This window comes from Cyclopterus lumpus, chromosome 11 (assembly GCF_009769545.1).
Source record: "Cyclopterus lumpus isolate fCycLum1 chromosome 11, fCycLum1.pri, whole genome shotgun sequence".
NCBI classification, from domain to species: domain Eukaryota; kingdom Metazoa; phylum Chordata; class Actinopteri; order Perciformes; family Cyclopteridae; genus Cyclopterus; species Cyclopterus lumpus.
The window spans coordinates 15765054-15785387 of NC_046976.1; the positions used below are offsets into that span (position 1 = coordinate 15765054).

General features: G+C 45.0%; 1 protein-coding gene and 1 non-coding gene across 4 annotated transcripts; both read right to left on the bottom strand.

Moving 5' to 3' along the window:
* Positions 1-11079: 11079 nt before the first annotated feature.
* On the bottom strand, positions 11080-19661 carry gmeb1 (glucocorticoid modulatory element binding protein 1). Of its 3 annotated transcripts, none has more exons than XM_034545380.1 (10): positions 19536-19661; positions 17381-17567; positions 17001-17053; positions 16774-16889; positions 15805-15908; positions 14644-14792; positions 14314-14439; positions 14068-14205; positions 13629-13766; positions 11080-12630 (listed from the first exon to the last, which is right to left on the bottom strand). In XM_034545380.1, exons 2-10 carry the CDS (start codon positions 17506-17508, stop codon positions 11783-11785), a joined length of 1800 nt encoding a protein of 599 aa, XP_034401271.1. In that variant the 5' UTR covers positions 17509-17567; positions 19536-19661; the 3' UTR covers positions 11080-11782. The 3 variants fall into 3 exon arrangements, with proteins under 3 accessions (XP_034401271.1, XP_034401270.1, XP_034401272.1); XM_034545379.1 differs by lacking the exon at positions 19536-19661 and adding an exon at positions 18781-18979; XM_034545381.1 differs by lacking the exon at positions 19536-19661 and adding an exon at positions 18593-18766.
* Positions 19371-19504, bottom strand: LOC117739922. The gene has a single exon (XR_004610485.1). It is a non-coding gene; the product is annotated as a U11 spliceosomal RNA (small nuclear RNA).
* Positions 19662-20334: the final 673 nt, after the last annotated feature.

Sequence of the window (20334 nt, forward strand, 5' to 3'; positions counted from 1 at the left end):
GGCCAACGTCCTCCATGTGTGAGAACAAATATTCATGCTGGTATTTTACAATCTTAGATTTGAATAGGCTGAGATAGTGAAGCTGTGTTGTGTAGCGGGTAGAAAAACAGTTGTGTTTGTGCTTGACTAGTATTTTAATGGAATTAGTGCGACCTTTCTATTGATAGTATTATCTGCAAATCCACTCTAGAGCCCACGGCTAAAGGTATGGTGACATTACGCGTCAAGGTTTGCTCCATCGACCATTCAAACTCGTATGAAGGACAAATTCAATTGCACTTTCAGTTTTTGCGTGATCTCCATATATTTTGCCTTTTGTTTGTCGACCCAATAGAAACGTTGATGCTATGTGGCCTTAAAGTCTCAAAGCATATTCCTCCCAGAAGGAAATATAAACAGCAGTGACAAAAGAATGCACGAAATGTTCTGAACATTAATATATAGATTACTGCTCTCATATGACGGTTACAGCTGATAACACCGTCCCAGCTGCACCCGCCCTCCGGTTCCCCCTCAGGTAAACACTGCTAGCTCTGTCAACACCTTCGCCCAAGTTTGCACTGATGGCGCTGTTAGCATTGTTAGCGCTGTTAGCGGTGCTATCACTGTTAGCGCTGTTAATGCCATTAGTACTGTTAGCGCAGCTATTGCTGTTAGCACTGTTAGCTATGAGCCGCCCGGCCCGCAGTCGATGCGTTGCGATCAAAATGCTCCCAATCTCTGACCCTGGATATTTAATATAGATATTTGTGGTGTGCAGATAATATGAAGATACAGGCAGTAGGCCTATATGAAGCAGAATCAAAGTTGGAGGCGTATGACTTGGTTGTGTAATCTATCTATTAATATAAGCACGGGTCAAGTTATTACATTTGAAAGACGCGCGGACAAAGGCAGCTGTCCAGCAGGCCAGTTCATTCCTATTCAGTAGCATTCATATGCTGAGAGTCACAGAGAAGAAGAAGAAGAAGAAGAAGAAGAAGAAGAAGAAGAAGAAGAAGAAGAAGAAGAAGAAGAAGAAAAAAGCATTCACACACACAAAGCAAAAATTATGGATGTCCGACGTAGAGTGCAATGACAGAAACAAAGACGGGCCCAGGTTTTGCAGCATCAGGGCACCATCAGCACTCGTCACAGTAGAATACTGATAGGGGACATGTCGCTTTGGCTTTGAGACTGGGCTGCCCCCCCCCCCCCTCACCCTCACCACCAGACTGGGTAGGGGGAGAGGGGGTCAAGGCAAAGGGCTGCGTCATGCATCTCAATGCAAACCAGGCGTGTCGGCCTGTCAGACCAGAGAGCCGCCTCTCTTCCCCAGCTTCCCCAGCCAGTTCGACACTCGTCAGCATTTATTTTCATAAGCCGAGGAGCGACGAGCCGTCAAAGTCTGGGCAGGAGCACCACTCACATTTCCCCTTTTTGCGTGTACACCTCACAAACACACCTCACACAGGAAGTTCCTCTAAGTTTACCATCTTCATTGTCTTGGCAAAGCTACACGGCCCCCCACACTCACACACACACACACACACACACAGCTGTAAGCTTTGGAAACTTGAACATAAAAGGCTTCAAATGTCAGATGTTCACCTCAATCATCCACAGACAGAGCATTAACAGCTTAAAAAGTATTATCCCCAAGGAGACAGCTGACTTTTAGTCCTCTATCAGCCCTGGCTCATCTCAGCAGGAGGAGGTGAGGCTGTACTCTCTCACCTGCCACGCCGCACTGGCTAGTTTCTTTATTTTCCCCCCAGTTTTTTCCCCCTGTACTTCCATGGGTGTAATTGCGGTATGAGATGGTACTTTGAGCTGGGGCTGTTCTCATCAGCACTGAGCAATTACATATGCCCCTAAGGGTGCTGATAAAAACACACACTGAGAATGAACTCTGCAGTGCCAGGTGACGGCGGGGAGACTACAGCGGGCCCATATTAAACAGAAGCGAGCCCCAGCACGGTGGAGGTGAATACAGATCACTCCCACAGAGGCGAACGCAGCCCAGACAAACACCGGCATGCAGACAGATCCCCGGTTCCAGACCAGGACACTGGGCTTTGTCAGTCTGCTGACCTGTGAAAGGAAACCAGCCTCCATCTCCCTCGCCTCATTATAGTGGTCAGCCGGGTTGATCGAATAGCATAACTAAAAATATCAGTCCCTTGTGGCAGTGTGTGTGTGTGTGTGTGCGCGTGTGTGTTGAGGGTATTCTTATATAACACCAAAGTGTTCACATTTGGTTTTACCATTGGAAGTGTATACATTATTAATATTTTTTTTAATGTATGCCTCCACAATATTAAATCGCTCAGCATTATCTGAATAGGCTCGCCACAACGTCGGACTGTGACCTTTTAAAGGTTATATAGTCTTTACATCGACAGGACAAATATCCATGGTTTTATTTTCGTGAAGTCACACACACACACAAAACATATTCTTTATATTTACCAGTATTTTTTGACAAAGAGAAGAAAAAAAGGAACAAGACTGATGAAAATTTCAAAACAAATTTAAACCTTAATGCGTTTTTATACCATGGGAATACTCAATTCTGATTGGCTGCAGGGTATGCATTAATTCTTGATAATGCACACATTACAAATGAGTCTGTAACCAGCCCGCCGAGGACAGACCAAGATCTGGCAAAACCAACACCATGGAGGCCTCGGCCGTATCGCCGAAGGGAAAGAAGGCAAAACCAACACTATGGAGGCCTCGGCCGTATCACCGGAGGGAAGGAAGGCAAAACCAACATCATGGAGGCCTCGGCCGTATCGCCGAAGGGAAGGAAGGCAAAACCAACACTATGGAGGCCTCGGCCGTATCGCCGGAAGGAAAGAAGGCAAAACCAACACCATGGAGGCCTCGGCCGTATCGCCGGAGGGAAGGAAGGCAAAACCAACACTATGGAGGCCTCGGCCGTATCGCCGGAGGGAAGGAAGGGAAAACCAACACCATGGAGTCCTCGGCCGTATCGCCGGAGGGAAGGAAGGCAAAACCAACACTATGGAGGCCTCGGCCGTATCGCCGGAAGGAAAGAAGGCAAAACCAACACCATGGAGGCCTCGGCCGTATCGCCGGAGGGAAAGAAGGCAAAACCAACACTATGGAGGCCTCGGCCGTATCGCCGGAGGGAAGGAAGGCAAAACCAACACCATGGAGGCCTCGGCCTTATCGCCGGAGGGAAGGAAGGCAAAACCAACACTATAGAGGCCTCGGCCGTATCGCCGGAGGGAAATAAGGCAAAACCAACACTATGGAGGCCTCGGCCGTATCGCCGAAGGGAAAGAAGGCAAAACCAACACTATGGAGGCCTCGGCCGTATCGCCGGAGGGAAGGAAGGCAAAACCAACACTATGGAGGCCTCGGCCGTATCGCCGGAGGGAAGGAAGGGAAAACCAACACTATGGAGGCCTCGGCCGTATTGCCGGAGGGAAGGAAGGCAAAACCAACACTATAGAGGCCTCGGCCGTATCGCCGGAGGGAAGGAAGGCAAAACCAACATCATGGAGGCCTCGGCCGTATCGCCGAAGGGAAGGAAGACAAAACCAACACTATGGAGGCCTCGGCCGTATCGCCGGAGGGAAAGAAGGCAAAACCAACACCATGGAGGCCTCGGCCGTATCGCCGGAGGGAAAGAAGGCAAAACCAACACTATGGAGGCCTCGGCCGTATCGCCGGAGGGAAGGAAGGCAAAACCAACAACATGGAGGCCTCGGCCTTACCGCCGGAGGGAAGGAAGGCAAAACCAACACCATGGAGGCCTCGGCCGTATCGCCGGAGGGAAGGAAGGCAAAACCAACACCATGGAGGCCTCGGCCGTATCGCCGGAGGGAAGGAAGGCAAAACCAACACCATGGAGGCCTCGGCCGTATCGCTGAAGGGAAGGAAGGCAAAACCAACACTATGGAGGCCTCGTTCCTTGTAGGAGTTTTAAACAACCAGTAGTTCCTGAGCACCCTCTCGCTCTAAAATGAGCCAGACAGCAAGAGTTTCTGTACTACAAAAGGTCAAAGTTCAGTCGTGAGTTGAGGCGATGGCTGGTCAAGTCCATCTTTCCCTGGTACTTCCTCTCATTATTGCTCAGGAGACATTTGGCCCTTTATCTTGTTTATGTTCAGTGTTTTTTTAAACCAAAGTTTCACCAAATAAAAGAGTGGAACGAATTCTCGACCGCAACCCCATTTTTGTGATGTACGCCCGCGGTGCTCAGACATCCACACATCACATCACATCACGTCGTTTCCACTTGGAACAGCACATCGTTTCACACCTCTCGCCCTCCCTCGAAGGGTTGACATTGACACTCGCTTCCATCGGACCTTGACGGATGCACCTGTCCTGCTTTCGACGTGAGATGCGAGGAGTTCTGGGAGTTCATAAAAACACAAAGATGCAGAGAAGATTATGAGGAAGAGAAACAGCTCTGGTGCTTATGAGTCTACTCCAAAAGCTGTTTGACGTGCAGTTGAAGATAGTGGGTTTTATGACATCAATTCACGGCGAAGAAAAGGAGAAGGGGTCTCATGCACTTATTGTCTCAGTGGGCTCCTGTAAGTCTTGAGTCTAAGCTGTCACAGAAACATAGCACACCAGAGATGTACACGTGTTGCTCACTAACTACTATGAATTCCCACTTCACGGTGTGATTCCCACGTACCTTTCTTCCAGCGCCAATTTTCACTTCTCCAATTGAAATGTCTCTGAAGGATCTACTTCATGGGGAAAAGCCACGAAACACTGCGCCGACGTTCAAGGCGGTATAACTCTTTGGAGATTGCCTGACTAAGTGTCCCCATGGGGTTGACATTTTAAGTTTTGAGTGATATGTCTCCACAACCTTTATTTGGATTGCCATGATATTTGATATATCATTCCCCACAGGATGATTTGTAAAAACTTTGATTATGCCTTATAACTTCTTCACACCTTCAATAGGTTAAAACTTTAATTTCTCCAACACTTTGATTTATGGCAAAATACCTGCAAAACTAAAGACCTTCCCATCAGCCTCTTCCCATTGCTCATTGGCAAACTAAGATGGAGAATATCTGAATGGTGCTAAACATTCAACAACACCTGCTGAACCTACATTCTGAACTATCGGCGGTTTCAGTGCCCCACTTTTACCAACGAGAAATAATAGTTTCTCTTCACGTTTTAGAAAAGATATGAAATTGATTTTTTTTTTCTCTATGTCATTTGAAAAGATTTACAGCTCTGTCTGTCCTGCACTCACTTTGTTCATGCTCAGACAAGTTTTTCAATCAACGGCCCCCAAGAGAGTACGCCGCGAGTAATTTATGGGCACGCTGTGCAAAAAAAAAACCATGTGTGGAAAAAAAAAAAAATGCCCGCGTGCGCATGAGGATGCGTGTGCGCTCACATAAGAATGGCAGCATTTACAGCTCCTCCGACAAACGCCACGACCTCGAACGGGCGTCCTTCGGCTCGCTTATCTGCCGTCTCCATCTTATCTGTCTGACGCTGCGCGCACATGTGTCTTATTTAATTCTTAAATGGAAAGTCCCGCTCTTGCGGTTGATGACATTTGATCTCCTCGGTTTTAACGAGAGAATAAGAGACAGACGAGCCTCGGCTCTTTACGACATCCTCATCCTCCCTTCTCATCAATTAGTTTCTCCACTTAGTCTTCCTACGACGGCGGCCATCAATTTATGAAAATGTTGGGCTCCAGGGACTCCTCTCCTCTCCTCTCTTCTCGTCTCTTCTCGTCCTCTCTGCTGGTCTCGCCCACTCAGTCCTTGAAATGTATATCCAAAATAACTGCCCATCACCACAACAGCACTCTGCCTCTTCATGTCCTCTGGCTCTTTCAACTCTTCCGGCTCGGTGAGCGCTCCATTTACCCCCGGTGTGCCGGGGCTTTATTTTAATTTATTTTAACCTGACTGTTGTATTTGTAAGGGCTCGAGCTGAAGCTGACAAATGACTGCATCGGTTCATTTTGGGTGAGGGGGCGGAAGCCACATTTCATACTTGGGTGTCCAGCATTCAACAAACTTCAGTTCTCCACTTGAAGAACTGTTCAAATGCGTCACAAAGATTAACAATCAGCCCAATTTAATAGCAAAATGATATTGAAAACATAGTTTAAGGCTGCACACTTTTTCTAAAAGCGTTTATGACCCCAGTATCGTCGTGAAGAATTTTCATCTCACAAAGAGGTTTTAATGGAAATGTATTCACTTCGGTGCCTCGCGAGCGTAATAGGACACAGGGTCAGATTCAAGCAGCACAGAAGAGAGTCTGAGAGGAAGCCATCGGAGGACAGAGGAGGAGCGTGAAGTATCTGGTGGCGGCGAGGGGTATAGAAATTACATAAAAAGCAACAATGGCATGGCTGAGGGAAAATGATTTATGGAGATGTGGCGCTGCAGCAGGAGTAGGGAGTAGTGGGCTGTCTCGCGTTGGAGATAAGGAGGCAGATAGGCCGTTTCCCTGACAGACAAGGTGACAATCCGGCCTCAGTGTGTGTAAACAACCACGCCGCTATCTCTCCCTGCCCGACGATGGGGTTAACACCTCTGTCCATCAGCCGGGGCCTCCCGTCATCGCTCACGGGGCGCTCTTCTCCCCGTCCGCTTGTCAACATGCAGACGGGAAAGTCGCACCTTCTGCCAACGTGGCTGGCAGAGAGCGAGAGAGAGGGAGGAGAGGAGATGGGGGGGGGGGGGGGGGGGGGTGGCACAGGCTGCCAGAGTTTTATTAGTTCCCTTCACAGCCTCACTTGGCCCCAGAAAAGAATAATAAAAATAATAAAATAAAATCAGACAAGGCCAACAATCCTCTTTGTCTGCGTGGTAAACACAGCAGTCGTCAGGAGTCAGAAAACCCCCTCGAGTAAGACTGAGCGTCGGGGATGATACAGTAGTTTGGATTAACATCCCACCAGCAGCTCCGCTTCTTGTGTCAGCAGCGCTGGTGTCAGACCGATGCTGTGGAGTCCCCGTTTAGATGTTCACGGGGCATTAGATGAAATACATCTTTACTTTGGTCTAGTATGGTTCAGATTCAGTAGTTATTATTATCCAATGGGCATATGTCCGTAAGTTTAATTAAAGAGGGGTTAAGACTGAAAACAGTGCTGTGCTGGGGCGTGGAGACCACGGGCCCGGAAGAACGGACCGGTACGTGGGCTTGAAGGCTGTGAACAATAGTATAATAATAATAATCATATTACATGATGTATTTTACAAGTCACGTGGCAAAGTAATGCAAGTAAACGTCTTCGATTGGTCCACGCAGACGTCGGTGTTAATTCCATTAAATAATCGTCCACAATTTTCCCACGATAGAAAAGAGAGAGAGACTAACGTTTCATTAAAAGAAACCTTTGATGACGAGAAATGTGCCAAAATGTTTTACATTTTTCGTCGACGAATAAAAACTAAACAATAAAAGGTGAAAGACAGACATCGGAAACTAATAACTTAATTCCGTAGCGACAAGCACGAGATGTGGACGTGTTAAAGGTGTAGCGACGCATTCATCCAGCCTTTTTTCATGAGCGACGCCTGTAACCATGGTAATTGAAGATGGCGACGGCTGGAGCCTCGAAATGCTTCGCAGACATGAAAATTAAAAACAGAAATGAGGCTCAAAGATATTTAGTTTCTGTTAACTTAAACTAACAAAAATCTAATGACTAACAATTTTGACGAAAACTAAAACATATTTACGGCCAAAGACTCTAAATGAAATCAGATGAACATGCTGCATCGTTCCAGGGCATTGTTTCCCTCCAATAATAAATGTTTCCAGATAATGTGGAATTTATTACAAGTCATCCTGCGGGGATGACATATCAAATATCATGGAAATCCAATTAAAAGTTGTAGAGACACATCACTCAAAACTACAAAATGTCAACCCCATGGAGACGCTGAGAGAAAAGTCAGGCAATCTCCAAAGCCGGTAGGATCCATCGTCTTGGAATTTGACTTGTTTTAAGATCGGAAAAGATATTCCCCGTGTCCGTGTTTGTCCTGTTGAACGATGTCAGCATGTTCCTCAATCTCAGAAAGGATTTTTGATGAGCAAATAACAAAACACCCAAGTTGGAATTAACCAGAATTAACCTTTAACATTTGCATTAGGATCCACCGATAAGTCTCCGGGAAATAGCCGGATCCAGTATCTCTTTGAACTGTGAGAAACATTTCTCCCTCTTGGGGCCACTAGCGGGGGCTTCAGGCCCCTGGAAATGGTTCATTGAGTACTACAGGGAGTGAAAGTAGAAGTGAAGATGGCCGATGAAACCTATTGGCAGCCGCTCCAGCCATCACTGCTGCTCTGTAATTGGCACTTATAGGACTAATAAGAAAGGTTTAAATCATGCTTAGTTAAGCTTTAAAGAGCTGCTTGTTCATTAAAAAGGGCCTGCAGGTTACAAGCCACGGGTGTTTTTATGGTTTGAATTACAGCCGCAAATAATCATTATCATTAATCTCTATCTGAAGGTAATTTCTCATCTCACGAGTTGCTTCATCTCTGAGATGTTAGAGCAAGTTCCTAAAGTGGGCGTGACTCCCTCCGATTGCTTGTTTTTAGCTGATCGACAAGCCCGGTTTACTAACTAACGTTATTAGTGGATTATATGTCTTGTTTTTCTTTCATCGTGTTCTTTCTCTCTTAGTTCATTAATTGAGTAGTTTCAAGTCTTTTTTTTTTTTTTTTTGGGACAACTGGTTCGCATCCCCAAATTCAAAAGCTATGCATAACATCAACTTAAATATATTGGTACTGAAGAGTCACTTTATATTCAAAAGTTGTACCTATGTCCAAACATGAAAAAAATGTTAATATCAAATTTTAAAAAAAGACCTGTTCCAATTAAAAAATTAGGGCAAAAGAGCAGACAAATTATAATGTTAGTTTACCTTTTAATTACACCGTTCACCGTGAATACCGACATCAGCGCTTCCTCTGCATCTGCCATCGTCAACACGGGATGCACGAGGTGAAGAGGTTCAGATCTGGTTTGATCTGGTACCGAGCGTGGCATTGACGCACGGCACAAGAGGGGAGCAAATAGCAGGCGCACCAGTACCAAAGGAAAACAACGCTTTTTGCCTGGCAACACGTCTCACGTGTCATCGGGGGCCAGACTCTCCAACCAAAAGCCAACCCAAGAGAGTGACGTCTCTCTTTGGACACACACACACACACACACACGCTTATGAGACAACGCTTCCTGAGTCCAAATGTCATCTTAGTTTGAAACAGGCCGAGCTCGTAATGCCCTCATAATGATGGGCCTAACAATCGAAGTTCATTAGCAGGCTGGTTTACGGTCAATGAAGGAACCAGCTGAAACACTTGATTTATCTCGGGGTCTGTCACTTAATTTACATGTCAAGCGTACGGTTTTTTTAATCTTCTGGAGTACGTTGTCAGAGTGTGTTTATGAGCCCGCCCCCCCCCGCCCCCACCCACCCCCTGCGATGCTAAAGATAGTTCTGAGCGGTCCTTCGCGAAAGATACACTGACAACAAAGATGTCACGCTTGTGTCTCTATTCTCAGCTCAACCTGCCATCTCCAAGGCGAGACTGTCAGAACGTCAGCCCCGTCGGCCCCTCTTTTTCAACCCCTCCGAGACACGTTTTTTTTCCGACGTGGAACAAATGGTTCTGCCCGCTCCTGTTTTTTCTTTGTCCATGTGCACACACACACACCATGTGGTGGGGGAAACCAATCCACAGCCCCATGGCACACCTCTGTAATTTACTCGGGACGGCACATCCTCTCTCCGCCCCCCCTCCCCCACCCCTCCCTCTAGGCCACACAATGACCCCCACGGTTAAGTTTCTCAACCTCTTAGCCTTCACCTGGCCCCCATGCGGCTTCCCATTCAGCCGCGGATGTTTTCCTTTTGTGCTCAACCCACCTGCAATCAGTTCATCGAGGGGTCTATTTCAGCCCTCTGGTTTGTGTACGTGTCTGTTTTTGTGCTTGTATAACCACAACCCCCCCCCCCCCCCCTCCCATACAGCCTGTCTGGGCGTATTAGGGGCTACAAGGAGAGGGAGATATAATAACCAGCAGGCCCTGGTGCCCCGTCGGCACGGCTCAGCCTCCAGAAAGGCCTGCCCATCACGGACAGCACCCATGACGGTGCAGATTACGCCGTGCACACTGCAATAAGCCTGACGCGTGGAGAAGTCAGAGATTACAGCAGCAGAGCATTTTCCAACCATCTTATTTCATGCGCCCTCGTCTCCAGTTTCAGCCCCGTGGTGCAGTGAGCACACAGCGCTCTCTGGTGGTGAAACACTGACACAACCACTCAACTTTTCTTTTTTCATTTTTTCATTTTTAATCTGGTATTAAAACACATTACAAAGTCAGTTTGCGAATACCCCTCATTTGTTAAATTAAATTATTGGAAAAGTCTCAAATACGTTTTTGTTGATAAATTAATCCATGTTTGCACCTTAAAACAGAGAGGAGTGTATGTCTTCAGTCTGGAAACTAATAAATATGACACTACTTTACAACTGTAAAATACAGGCATACCAAGTTTAACATTAAGTATATATATATATGTTTTTATATATTGACTTAAACAATCAGCCCAGCAGCTCACACTATCTATCATACTGAGATAAAGCCATCGATGATCACAATAAAACAAAAATAATCCAATAAAATAATCCATATTATATGGAGCTCGCGAATGAAATCAGGCAGTAAGAGACCACTGAGAGAATAAGTGCCATTCCAATGAGAGGAGTTCAGTCTGTTAGCATTTAACGATGCACTTTTAAAAAAAAAACACACTGCCACGCGTTGTGGCCGAATTAGAAAAAGAAATGTTTTGTCCTCTTGTAGCACCTTAAAGGACGCCGCGCAGTGCAAAAACAATACAGCTTGGATGCCGCGAAACGACAAGTGCAATTAATCCCAGCCTTCTCGTCTCCGGGGTTGTTCATGGCGGCTCAAAGGATCATTCCAGGTGATTACAACTCAGGGTATTTTTGTTTGACGTTTTGGCCATTCTTTCATTTGTTTGGTTTTGATGTCAGAGTGACGTAACCAGGGGGCTACCAATGTTTTTTTGGGCTCGGAGATGTGTTTTTTTTTTTTTGTATATTGACAACAAACGTGAGACCAAAATTAAGGTTAGAACATCAGGGCCGAGAAAACTGCACACCTCTTTAAGCTCTCGATGATTTGTTTTTTGTGTGTTTATTTTCTGTTATCTCGTTGGTAAACTAGCTACTAGACTAGTCTAAACAGTCATATGAGCACAACACCCACAAATCAAATAAGGTTTAGCCAACCTGGAGATTTGTTAAAAACATGTCCAATTCTCGTGTTTGCTCTACCTCTCTCCTGTTTAGAAATACTGACACATTCCCCACATGTCAGACTTGGGTGAGCACAACATTATTGTTACAGCTAGAAATTACAGCCAAAATTACAAATATTTGACCAGAGTTGTAAGAAACCAGAATCATACTTTAAATACATATCAAAACAGAAGTATACAGTATGTTCTTTGTTGTGATTCCTCTTTGTTTCAATAAAAAAAATTGAGAGGAGCATGTACACACACACACACACACACACACAAACACACGCACGCACACACACACATACCAAAAAAAAAGGAGAAATGGCTACCCTTAAAGCTTGGTCTTAGGCCAAGGCAAATTGTGGATTTGGAAATTCTGTGTATTTACAGATTCACAAGTCTGTGAGAGCTCAGTACGAGTCCATTCCTGCTCAGTTGGATAAAATAGGAGGCGTGTCTCATTGGACCTTGTTTTCTTCCTGAGTGTTTTCTTCTAGCACCACTATCTGTACACCTGACAACTGTCCACTGGCGTCCAGCTGCAGCCCATGAACCCCCTCAGTCTGCGCCTCCTGCATTTGGCACTGCGTCTCCTCCCCCCCTGCGCCCACCGTCACCTCCATCTCGCTCTGGACCATCACGGTGTCCCCATCTCCGCCCGACTCCCCGGTCAGCTGCAGATCCATCACCCCTACCGCCTGCTCCATCGGAGCCGGGTTGATCTCGATGACCGTGTGCTCCTGGCCGGCCTCCACCTCCTGCATCACCTCCTGCTGCACCAGCATGGTGCCGTCCACCACCTGCCCTTCTAAGGGCACCATCTCTGCGCCGCCGGCCTGCTGGCTCAGGTGCAGCAGCTCTACGGGGCTAATCACCGTGCCCAACTGGCTAGAGTCTTGCATGGTGGTGCCCACCAGCGTGAGGCCCGAGGACGGGTGCAAGGTGATGGTGTCCGCCTTTCCGTCTCCGGTCACCATGTAGCGGGTGAAGAGCTGCGAGCCGGCGGGGAGCAGGGTGACCGTGTTGGACGACTGGCCCAGGGAGGTGATGGGCAGGCCCGCCATGGTAAACGGCTGACCCACGGAGGACAGCGAGATGGGGGAGAGAACGGTGTACTGCTGGGGCTGCATGGCAGCCTGTTGATTGATGGGGGAGGTCAGGAGGGTCGTCGTGGAGGTGGGCCTCTGGAGGCGAGGTCGTTTGGTCTGGCGCTTGGTGGGAGTTTTGTTTTTGGCCGGCTGCGGGCAGGAAAAGAGAGCTCGCACATGCTGCTGCTTCCTCTGTTCTTCCAACTGCACCTCCAGCTCTACACAGAGCACAGAATAAAACGTTATTTTCTTTTCACTATGAAAAATGTTATTCTGCATGTCCAAATATTGATATTCAATATCAATATTATTATTAGTTATTATTATATATAGTGTTATTTTTGTATTCTTTTAAGATTCATTTCAGGCCATTTGAATTGTTTAGCAAATAACCAGGTATTTACACCTTGTAAGTTTTTTTTTTTGGATAAAACTTTATTATTATTTACTGCTTCAGATGCTGAGATTTTAAACAGTTTGGCACGGTTTCTTCACACTTACAAAAAGGAAAGGGAATACCATGCTAAATGCTAAATGCCATGCTAAATGCATCTCACCTCCTCTCTCTGCCTCACATACACAGAGGGAACCAGAGAGCTTGTTTTACCACTCAAGAGGTTGAGTTTCCTTTGGTGAACACGATGCATAAAGAGCACGCGTACCAAGAGAATCAGCGTTTACGTGCACACGAATATTCAGATATTATTCCGGATGTGACAATTCTCCAAATTTGATTTGGGTCGTGTAAACAGCATATTCCATACGGATGTATTAGGCCTTATTCAGAATGGAGACATGTGGGATTTGCCGTTCTTATTCTGGTTTTAGGAGTATTCTTTGGACATGTTTAAAAGTGCATTCGGAATAATGTGCATCTCTTGCATAGCCGGAAAAACGAATAGCTTGAAGAAACATTTTGCATAACCTGCAACGAGGGTAAATCTCTGGAGCCATTGGTCCTGCAGAGGGACATTCAAGTCATGTTAAGTGCGTACCTGGTGATATGGGCAATTTGATGTTAATTGGAGTATGCAGAGCTGCATGTAAACGGAAATATTAGAGGAGTATTCTTTTTCATTAGCCATGTAAAAAACTGCTTAGTAGGTATATTGTCTTTTTCGAAAATAAGGGGCAAAAACCAGAATAATGTGTGCACGTAAACATGGTCAATGTGGCAGCTGCCAAAGAGGAACCGTGTTCTTGGTTCTGTACTCACTGGTGAGCGTGCTGAGGACGTGCTCCTGGCTGGGATCCGTCTGGTGCCTCCTCTTCTCCAGCGTGTTCTTGACCGAGTCGAGCAGGCCGAACACTTGGGCGAGGTTACTGAGCACCGCCACCTCCACCAGACAGGAATCTGGGACGGGTGCGGCAATCAATCAAAGGGTCACTTGGTCAGTTAGAAAAGAGGAACCAATTCAGCTCTTGTAAAACAATGAATCATTAAGTACTGTCAGAAGTCAGAACAACAGTCTCCCTTCTAAAAGCTTTCTGATGTTTGGGTTTTTTCCATCCGTCCACTTCCAACTGCACCTGAATCTGCTCCTTCTTTCTATTCGTTTCTCGTTCGTTTCACATTCATGCATATGGTCCTGCATATGGTCTGTTTTGGATGATGCTGTCCCTGCAGCCAGCGCACATTAGCGTTGTTTCCGTACCTGTGTCCTGCAGGGTGGCGGGCTCCCTGCGCTGCTGCACGCCGTTCAGCAGCTCCACCAGCTCCGTACTGATGTTGGTCACCACTTCACCCAGCAAGCCCACATCAGCGATGCCCTTCCAGAAGTTCAGCGTGTCCTCTGTGGATCAACAGACAACACACGCAAGTCTCAGTCGCTGGCGTGCCCTGCGTTTGATCTCCAACTGCAGTTATCGTGAAGTGAAGTGAATTGTGTGCTCTTTGTGACCTGAGATCTCATTCGATTCCTTCTTCTCTGCAGCCTCCAGCGAGCTTGAAATCCAGTCCATCTTCCCACTGAGAACCTCTGCTCTGTCCTCGCCCACTGTTCCGCCGTTACCCAGGACAACCTGAGCTGCAATTTACACAAAATAGCGCACAGAAATGTAAGGAAAAGGACGTAGTTGTGCAGGTAGGTTTAATCGATGCGTTACGGGAAGGACGTCAGTCTAACATGCTTTCAATATGTGTTTTTTAAAATTTTTATTTACTCATAATAAAACTGATAAACAGAAAATAGTCTGGTATTGGTAAAGCCATGACCACGGTGTGTTCTCACCTTGAGAGGATGTGGGCGTGGTCAGTCCAGAGCCGTCAGGGGGGAACCGCGTGTTGTTGATTAGAAGGTCAAACTTGGTGCTGCGACATGTGTTGGTGCACAGGGTGCTGTGCTGGTAGAAGTCCAGCTGACCTGAATCCATCATTTTTCTGGAGAGCAGAAACCATGAAGGGGTTCAAACAGTTAAAAAAAATAAAATCTAGTATCTGGTAAAGGAATCTTAAGTCAAGGGTGACTTATGAGCTTGTAAAGTTTGTTACATTAGTGAACTATGCACAAATCCAACAGACACATAGCAGCAATATCATATATTTAGAGTAGGGATGCACCGCATTGGGTATTAGGCTGATAATGACTCAAACAGCTAGATCGTGTATCCATAACAATGGGTACAATCTATTTAATCAGGTCTACGTTTATATACTATATCATCTATGTTTATATACTATATACATAGAAGACTGGAATTTTAATTCCTGTTTTAAGTTTTGACCAATTTGTTGCTACGTCAAAAAGGTTTACACTCGAATTGCACTTCTGTAAATTATGAGGATTTCTTTTACCAGGTTAAATGGTGTACAATTTATTATCTTAATAATAAATAAGAATTCAGTACATTACTATCCATGTATTTATTTGTAACATTTTCTGATGATTCTTTGTGAGTTCAACACTTCATATGATACCTTTCGTATTAGCTATGGTCATTTTAAGTAAAAGAGGACCATGTTAGCTGTAATACAGCTGTAATCAGTGTCTTTAATAGCTCCATTTCCATTTGTAGAACATCCTGGTTCCTAAAGTATGCCGTAAGTCTGCAATCCAGAATGATCTTTTTCAGTCACCAGTCAACGAGTAATGGAAAGTGTATTCAAAAGCCACGGTGGTTATTTTCATTTTTAATTTACAGCTCAGAAGTGATGAACTGACATTGAGTTAATTCACTCGTACTAAGTCACACGGAATATAGTCATTAATTTTTATATTTATTCAAGATGTATGAGTCACATCTCTGCTCGTCACTTCAGCGAAAATAACTTCTGTGAAGGTTTGCAAGCAGGCTGTAATAAATTATAATTTTGTGTAGCGTGCAACCAACCAGAACTGAGAATATTTATATATGGATTTTGGTTCACTGATCCAAATACAAGCCCCCCTCACCTTAGCATGACTCCACCCATCCTGATGGCCCTCTTCCAGTCTTTCAGAGTGGCTTTTCCAGAAATGTGCACAAACTGCTTCGGGCTGATCAGCTGGTTTTCATACTAGTGGAGAGAGCAATATGAAAACCATATTAATGTGCAGTGGAGAGGTCGCCGCAGAGACGATAAAACACCAGAAAAAAATGTACGCAAAACGACACTGCATGTATGTTGTGTTCATATTGCTTTGCTGATACTGCACTTTACATGAAGAACAAAATCAATGCGCATACTGTTGGTATTTTGAATACCAGCATGCATAAACCTCCTATGCTGAGTGTATGTGGTGTAGAACTGTGCACAACATAATAATGATAAAGTGAATCTATCACTATGGATACTATCCACTATCGCTGTAAAATATGTTCTACGTAATAATGGTGACAGTTGGGATACAGGTACATCTTTTTTTTTCTTGGTTGTTGCCCAAGTTGCAGAAAAACCTTTTTTTCCTGTTATAAATGAATCTCTCTCTCTCTAATATTTAAATATGTGACACCACTCATAATTTACTGTTTATTTCACCATCGTTTCCTAAATCTAACTAAGTATTTAATCGTCTTTCATTAAAACATAGTATTTAACCGTCTTTTCATGAACCTCACTAAGTACTTCACAATCTTTTATTAAACCTGAGTAAGTATTTCACAATCTTTTATTAAACCTGAGTAAGTATTTCACAATCTTTTATTAAACATAACTAAGTATTTCACAATCTTTTCCTCAACCTAAGTATTTATCAAGTTGGACACAAATCTAACCAGTCCGTGATTTTAGTGTTTTAACTTAAGAGCCGATGTGCCCATTGTGACCCATTTCCACTCAAATATAAGAGCATATGGATAATCGTTTAAAGCCCAATAACGAAACCCCTGCTGCAGTTGTAGACTTTATAAAACAAAAATTAAAAATGGAGATGAACACCCACCTTCACACATTTTACATTGATTCCTGGGCATACGAATTTCTTCACCAGCAACACGGCTTTACTGTCACCACACGTTATGGGACAGCCAATTTCAACGTCGTCTGCATCAGCTAGTTCTAAAAGAACGAGAAGACACACACGCATGCGCTTGAACTTGAGGAGGCCGGTGGGAATCTCGCTTTTTGTAATGCGAGCATCACTAAATCTTTCAAATATTATTCTGTTACCTGGATGTGCTTCAACGGTCATGACAGCTGCATCGGTTTCAGCAGATTCGTCCCTGTAGAGAAAACAGTTAGCATTTTCACATTTCTTTCTTGGTGATTTAGAGGTGAACTGTCTATCTTTTATGAATATCTACTTAAGCCACGTGTATGTGTGATGTGTATTCATGCAAACATCCAATACCCCAGATGCAACAACAACATCTATTGTTACAGGCGTCCCCCTCAACCTGTGTCTTGCGCTCTGATTGGCTGTCGCTCCCTAACAGACTTCCAGACAGGTCCAGATGTTTAGCACGCCTGATATCTGGAATGAGTCGGCGACGCACTGACCAGATGTGCTTGTTGAGTGTGTGAGGTCACACCTGGGCTTCGGTACATACCCAGTGGTGATTGGCTGGAGCTGCAGGATGACCTGAGTCTTGTTAGGGTCATCGGGGTCTCCTTCGCCCTCGGCCTTCACCATCACCACCTCCGCCATGGACACCGTGACCTCTTCGGTGGTCGCCATCACACTAGATTACGGAGGGCGGCTGCTTTCATAATACAGCTATCCAGGAGTTTGTTCATCTGAAATGAAGGATGCATGTATAAAATCTTATTTTAATAGCATCGCATTAAGAACCCAAGTGTGCTACGTGTGCATGTAAAATAATTTAAATAAAACGTAATACAGTAAGAGGTGTTCGCTGACGATGAAGAAAACCATAAACCAATCTTGAGTTAGAAATATGTCATGTTAATGTTTATGCTGAGAAACAGTGACAACCACTTGATCAATACCTTTAAAAAAAATTGTAATTAATATCACCGAACATAACTTTATATCCTCCAATTTCTACAAAACATTGAGCCATTTGGTTTCAATAACATTTCGTATTTCAGAAATGCTACGACCGAACTAGCGCTAGCTAAACTAACTTACATTAAGTTATTTATCTATTTATCTGTTCGTGGTGTGTGCACATTGTGATCTAAGTTACAATAATCAGAATACCGACTGGTATATTATCACAAGCCCGTTAACGTTAACTATTTATGAAAATTAAAGACAGTCCCAGATTTAATAAATAATAATTTTTTAATCAGTTTTAAAGCTGTCAGATTTCTGAGCTAATTGTAACGGTTAACGTTTGTTTTCGCCTCGCGCGTTAGTGGCCACAACCCGCCGTTTTGCGTGTTTCAGATAGACGCTAACTGACTGCGGGGGGTTAGTGGGCCGTTCACGGTCACACTTGAGCTCATTTCACCCGTGTAGCTGCGGGTAGAAAGACTCCCATTCTGCTAAAAGTTCAACCTAATTACGGCCGCCGTTGAGAAACGGACTGCTTTTTTTTCTGTCTGTAGATGATCCACAACAGCGAGTCAAGACTCGGCTCGGCGGTGGCCATTGTGGCTCAAGCAAGGGCGTAACTTAATATGTGGCAACCCGGACAATAGTGTGAACCATGCCGCCTCGAGACGGGGTAAAGCTTTGCATTTACAGTGTGACGGTTACGTGCCGCTTGTCTCTGAACCTTACGTCCCTTCGTAACTCTGCATTTTAACTCTCCGCTCCCCCTCAAAATGACGTCTCCCTGTGCGGCGGCACGTACGGCAAACAACGGCACGGCGGCGGCGTTGCCCCTCCATTCTGTGCGAGTCCGGCCCGGCTGAGCCCCCTTATCCCGCAATACACCCGAAACCCCCGGCCAAAAACGACCGCCGGTGCCGTGGGATCGTCGGGGCGATTCGCGGACGAGTTTATTTACAGTCACGTAGCGATAAAATAGCTCGTCCTTACCGTTTTATGGAGAGAAACGCAGCCCTAGATTGAGGAGAGCTGGGGCGCATGCGCACTTCGCAGATGTAGCTTGACTTCCTGCAGAACAGCGCTCGCCTTGTTATCGCGCTCCTGTAAAACCCGACAAAATGCACCCACGACTCATTTAAGTATCTCCGTTACATGTAAGAGAGTGCGAAGCGCTTCACAGTTAGCCACACTTTCTGTCCGCGCGCGCGTGTTGTTTACGGGGATGCATCTCTGCTTGTACGCCGCAGTGGTGTCACGGTGAAGTATTGTCTGAAAGCCTTGTAAATAAACTGTTTTTGGGATACTTGGGGGGGGGGCATATTTGGTGTAGTCGTGTGAATCGGCTGCGTGTGAATCATCACCACAACCGATGGCGATGAATAAATGGACATAAAGTTCCATAACATCCCGCAGCTCGGTGATCTCCCGCCTGCTTTCACAAACGTGAGAATCACCACCGAGCTCGTGTATCGTCACGGTCGGAGGGATATTCTCGATCGCTCCAACAAAACATAGTTGGAGACTCTACGACTGGTTTTATAATGTTTATAATAATATATTTTTCTTTGAACACATGAAGACGGGGCGCCAGGACAAGTGGTCACTAGCAGCCCCTGGGTTAAAAATTATGCTTCCGAAATCTCTTGATGGCGATTCCGCAGAAGGAGTGGTTATCCCCACCCCTCCTGTGCCAAACATAGCAGAAGCCCTTTTTAACAAGTTCATTGAACATCCCACCTACTCACCTGTGGCAACACGTACCTCACTCAGAGGTTTGAGAGCTGGGATGTTACCTCGGTGTACATGTGTTTTTGTGGGTTGCGCAGTGTCCAAGCACAAAAGCTATTCTTATTTTAGATGTATAGACAATGGTATATTATTGTCTTGATTTTAACGCAGTTGAATTTGTAAAATGGGCCATCGAAGAGCATGATGGGTAATATAAAGGCGGGGCTAACTAAAATGGTTGACTCTCATTTGCTAAGCGCTCTTCGAGCTGGTGTTGCGTTCAGTAAATGTGGGGAAATGAGCACCTAGAAACCCATGTAAATGTTTATTGTAGGTTGATCACGAAAGAACTCTCTTAATCAGTCTTAATCCACATACAATATAATATAATAGAAAAACAGATGTAGGGCTGTAGACAGGATTTTAGAAATAATAAAGTTGTAGCTCACATCTGAATCTCCAGGGTTACTAACTGTTAAAACATGTAATCATATTTTGTTCTATATAAGGAGATATTCCTTTATTACCATTACCATTCTGTTGTCAAATTTTATTTTATGTTTTCGTCTAAAATAATGTCAGAGTTAGCCTTCACAGTTGTTTTTGTGGAATGTGTTGTAGTTATAAGTATACACTTTTTTTGTGTGGAGAAAAAAACCACATTCTGAAATACAACCCTGAACACCTACTATGGAGACACAGCAGCAAGGAATTAATGCTGCTAAAGAAATAATGTCATATTGCAAATATCATCAATTATAGGCATCATAGACTCATCATAAACTTGATATATCATATACTGGATACAGGCTACAC

Bases quoted from the DNA above. Each gene is read 5' to 3' on its own strand.
- gmeb1 (XM_034545380.1), bottom strand. From the start codon at position 17,508: ATGGCGACCACCGAAGAGGTCACGGTGTCCATGGCGGAGGTGGTGATG. The intron at 16,890-17,000 runs GTAACAGAATAA...TCGTTCTTTTAG, and splicing joins GACCGTTGAAGCACATCCAG to AACTAGCTGATGCAGACGAC. The intron at 14,206-14,313 runs GTCACAAAGAGC...GTTGATCCACAG, and splicing joins GGAATCGAATGAGATCTCAG to AGGACACGCTGAACTTCTGG.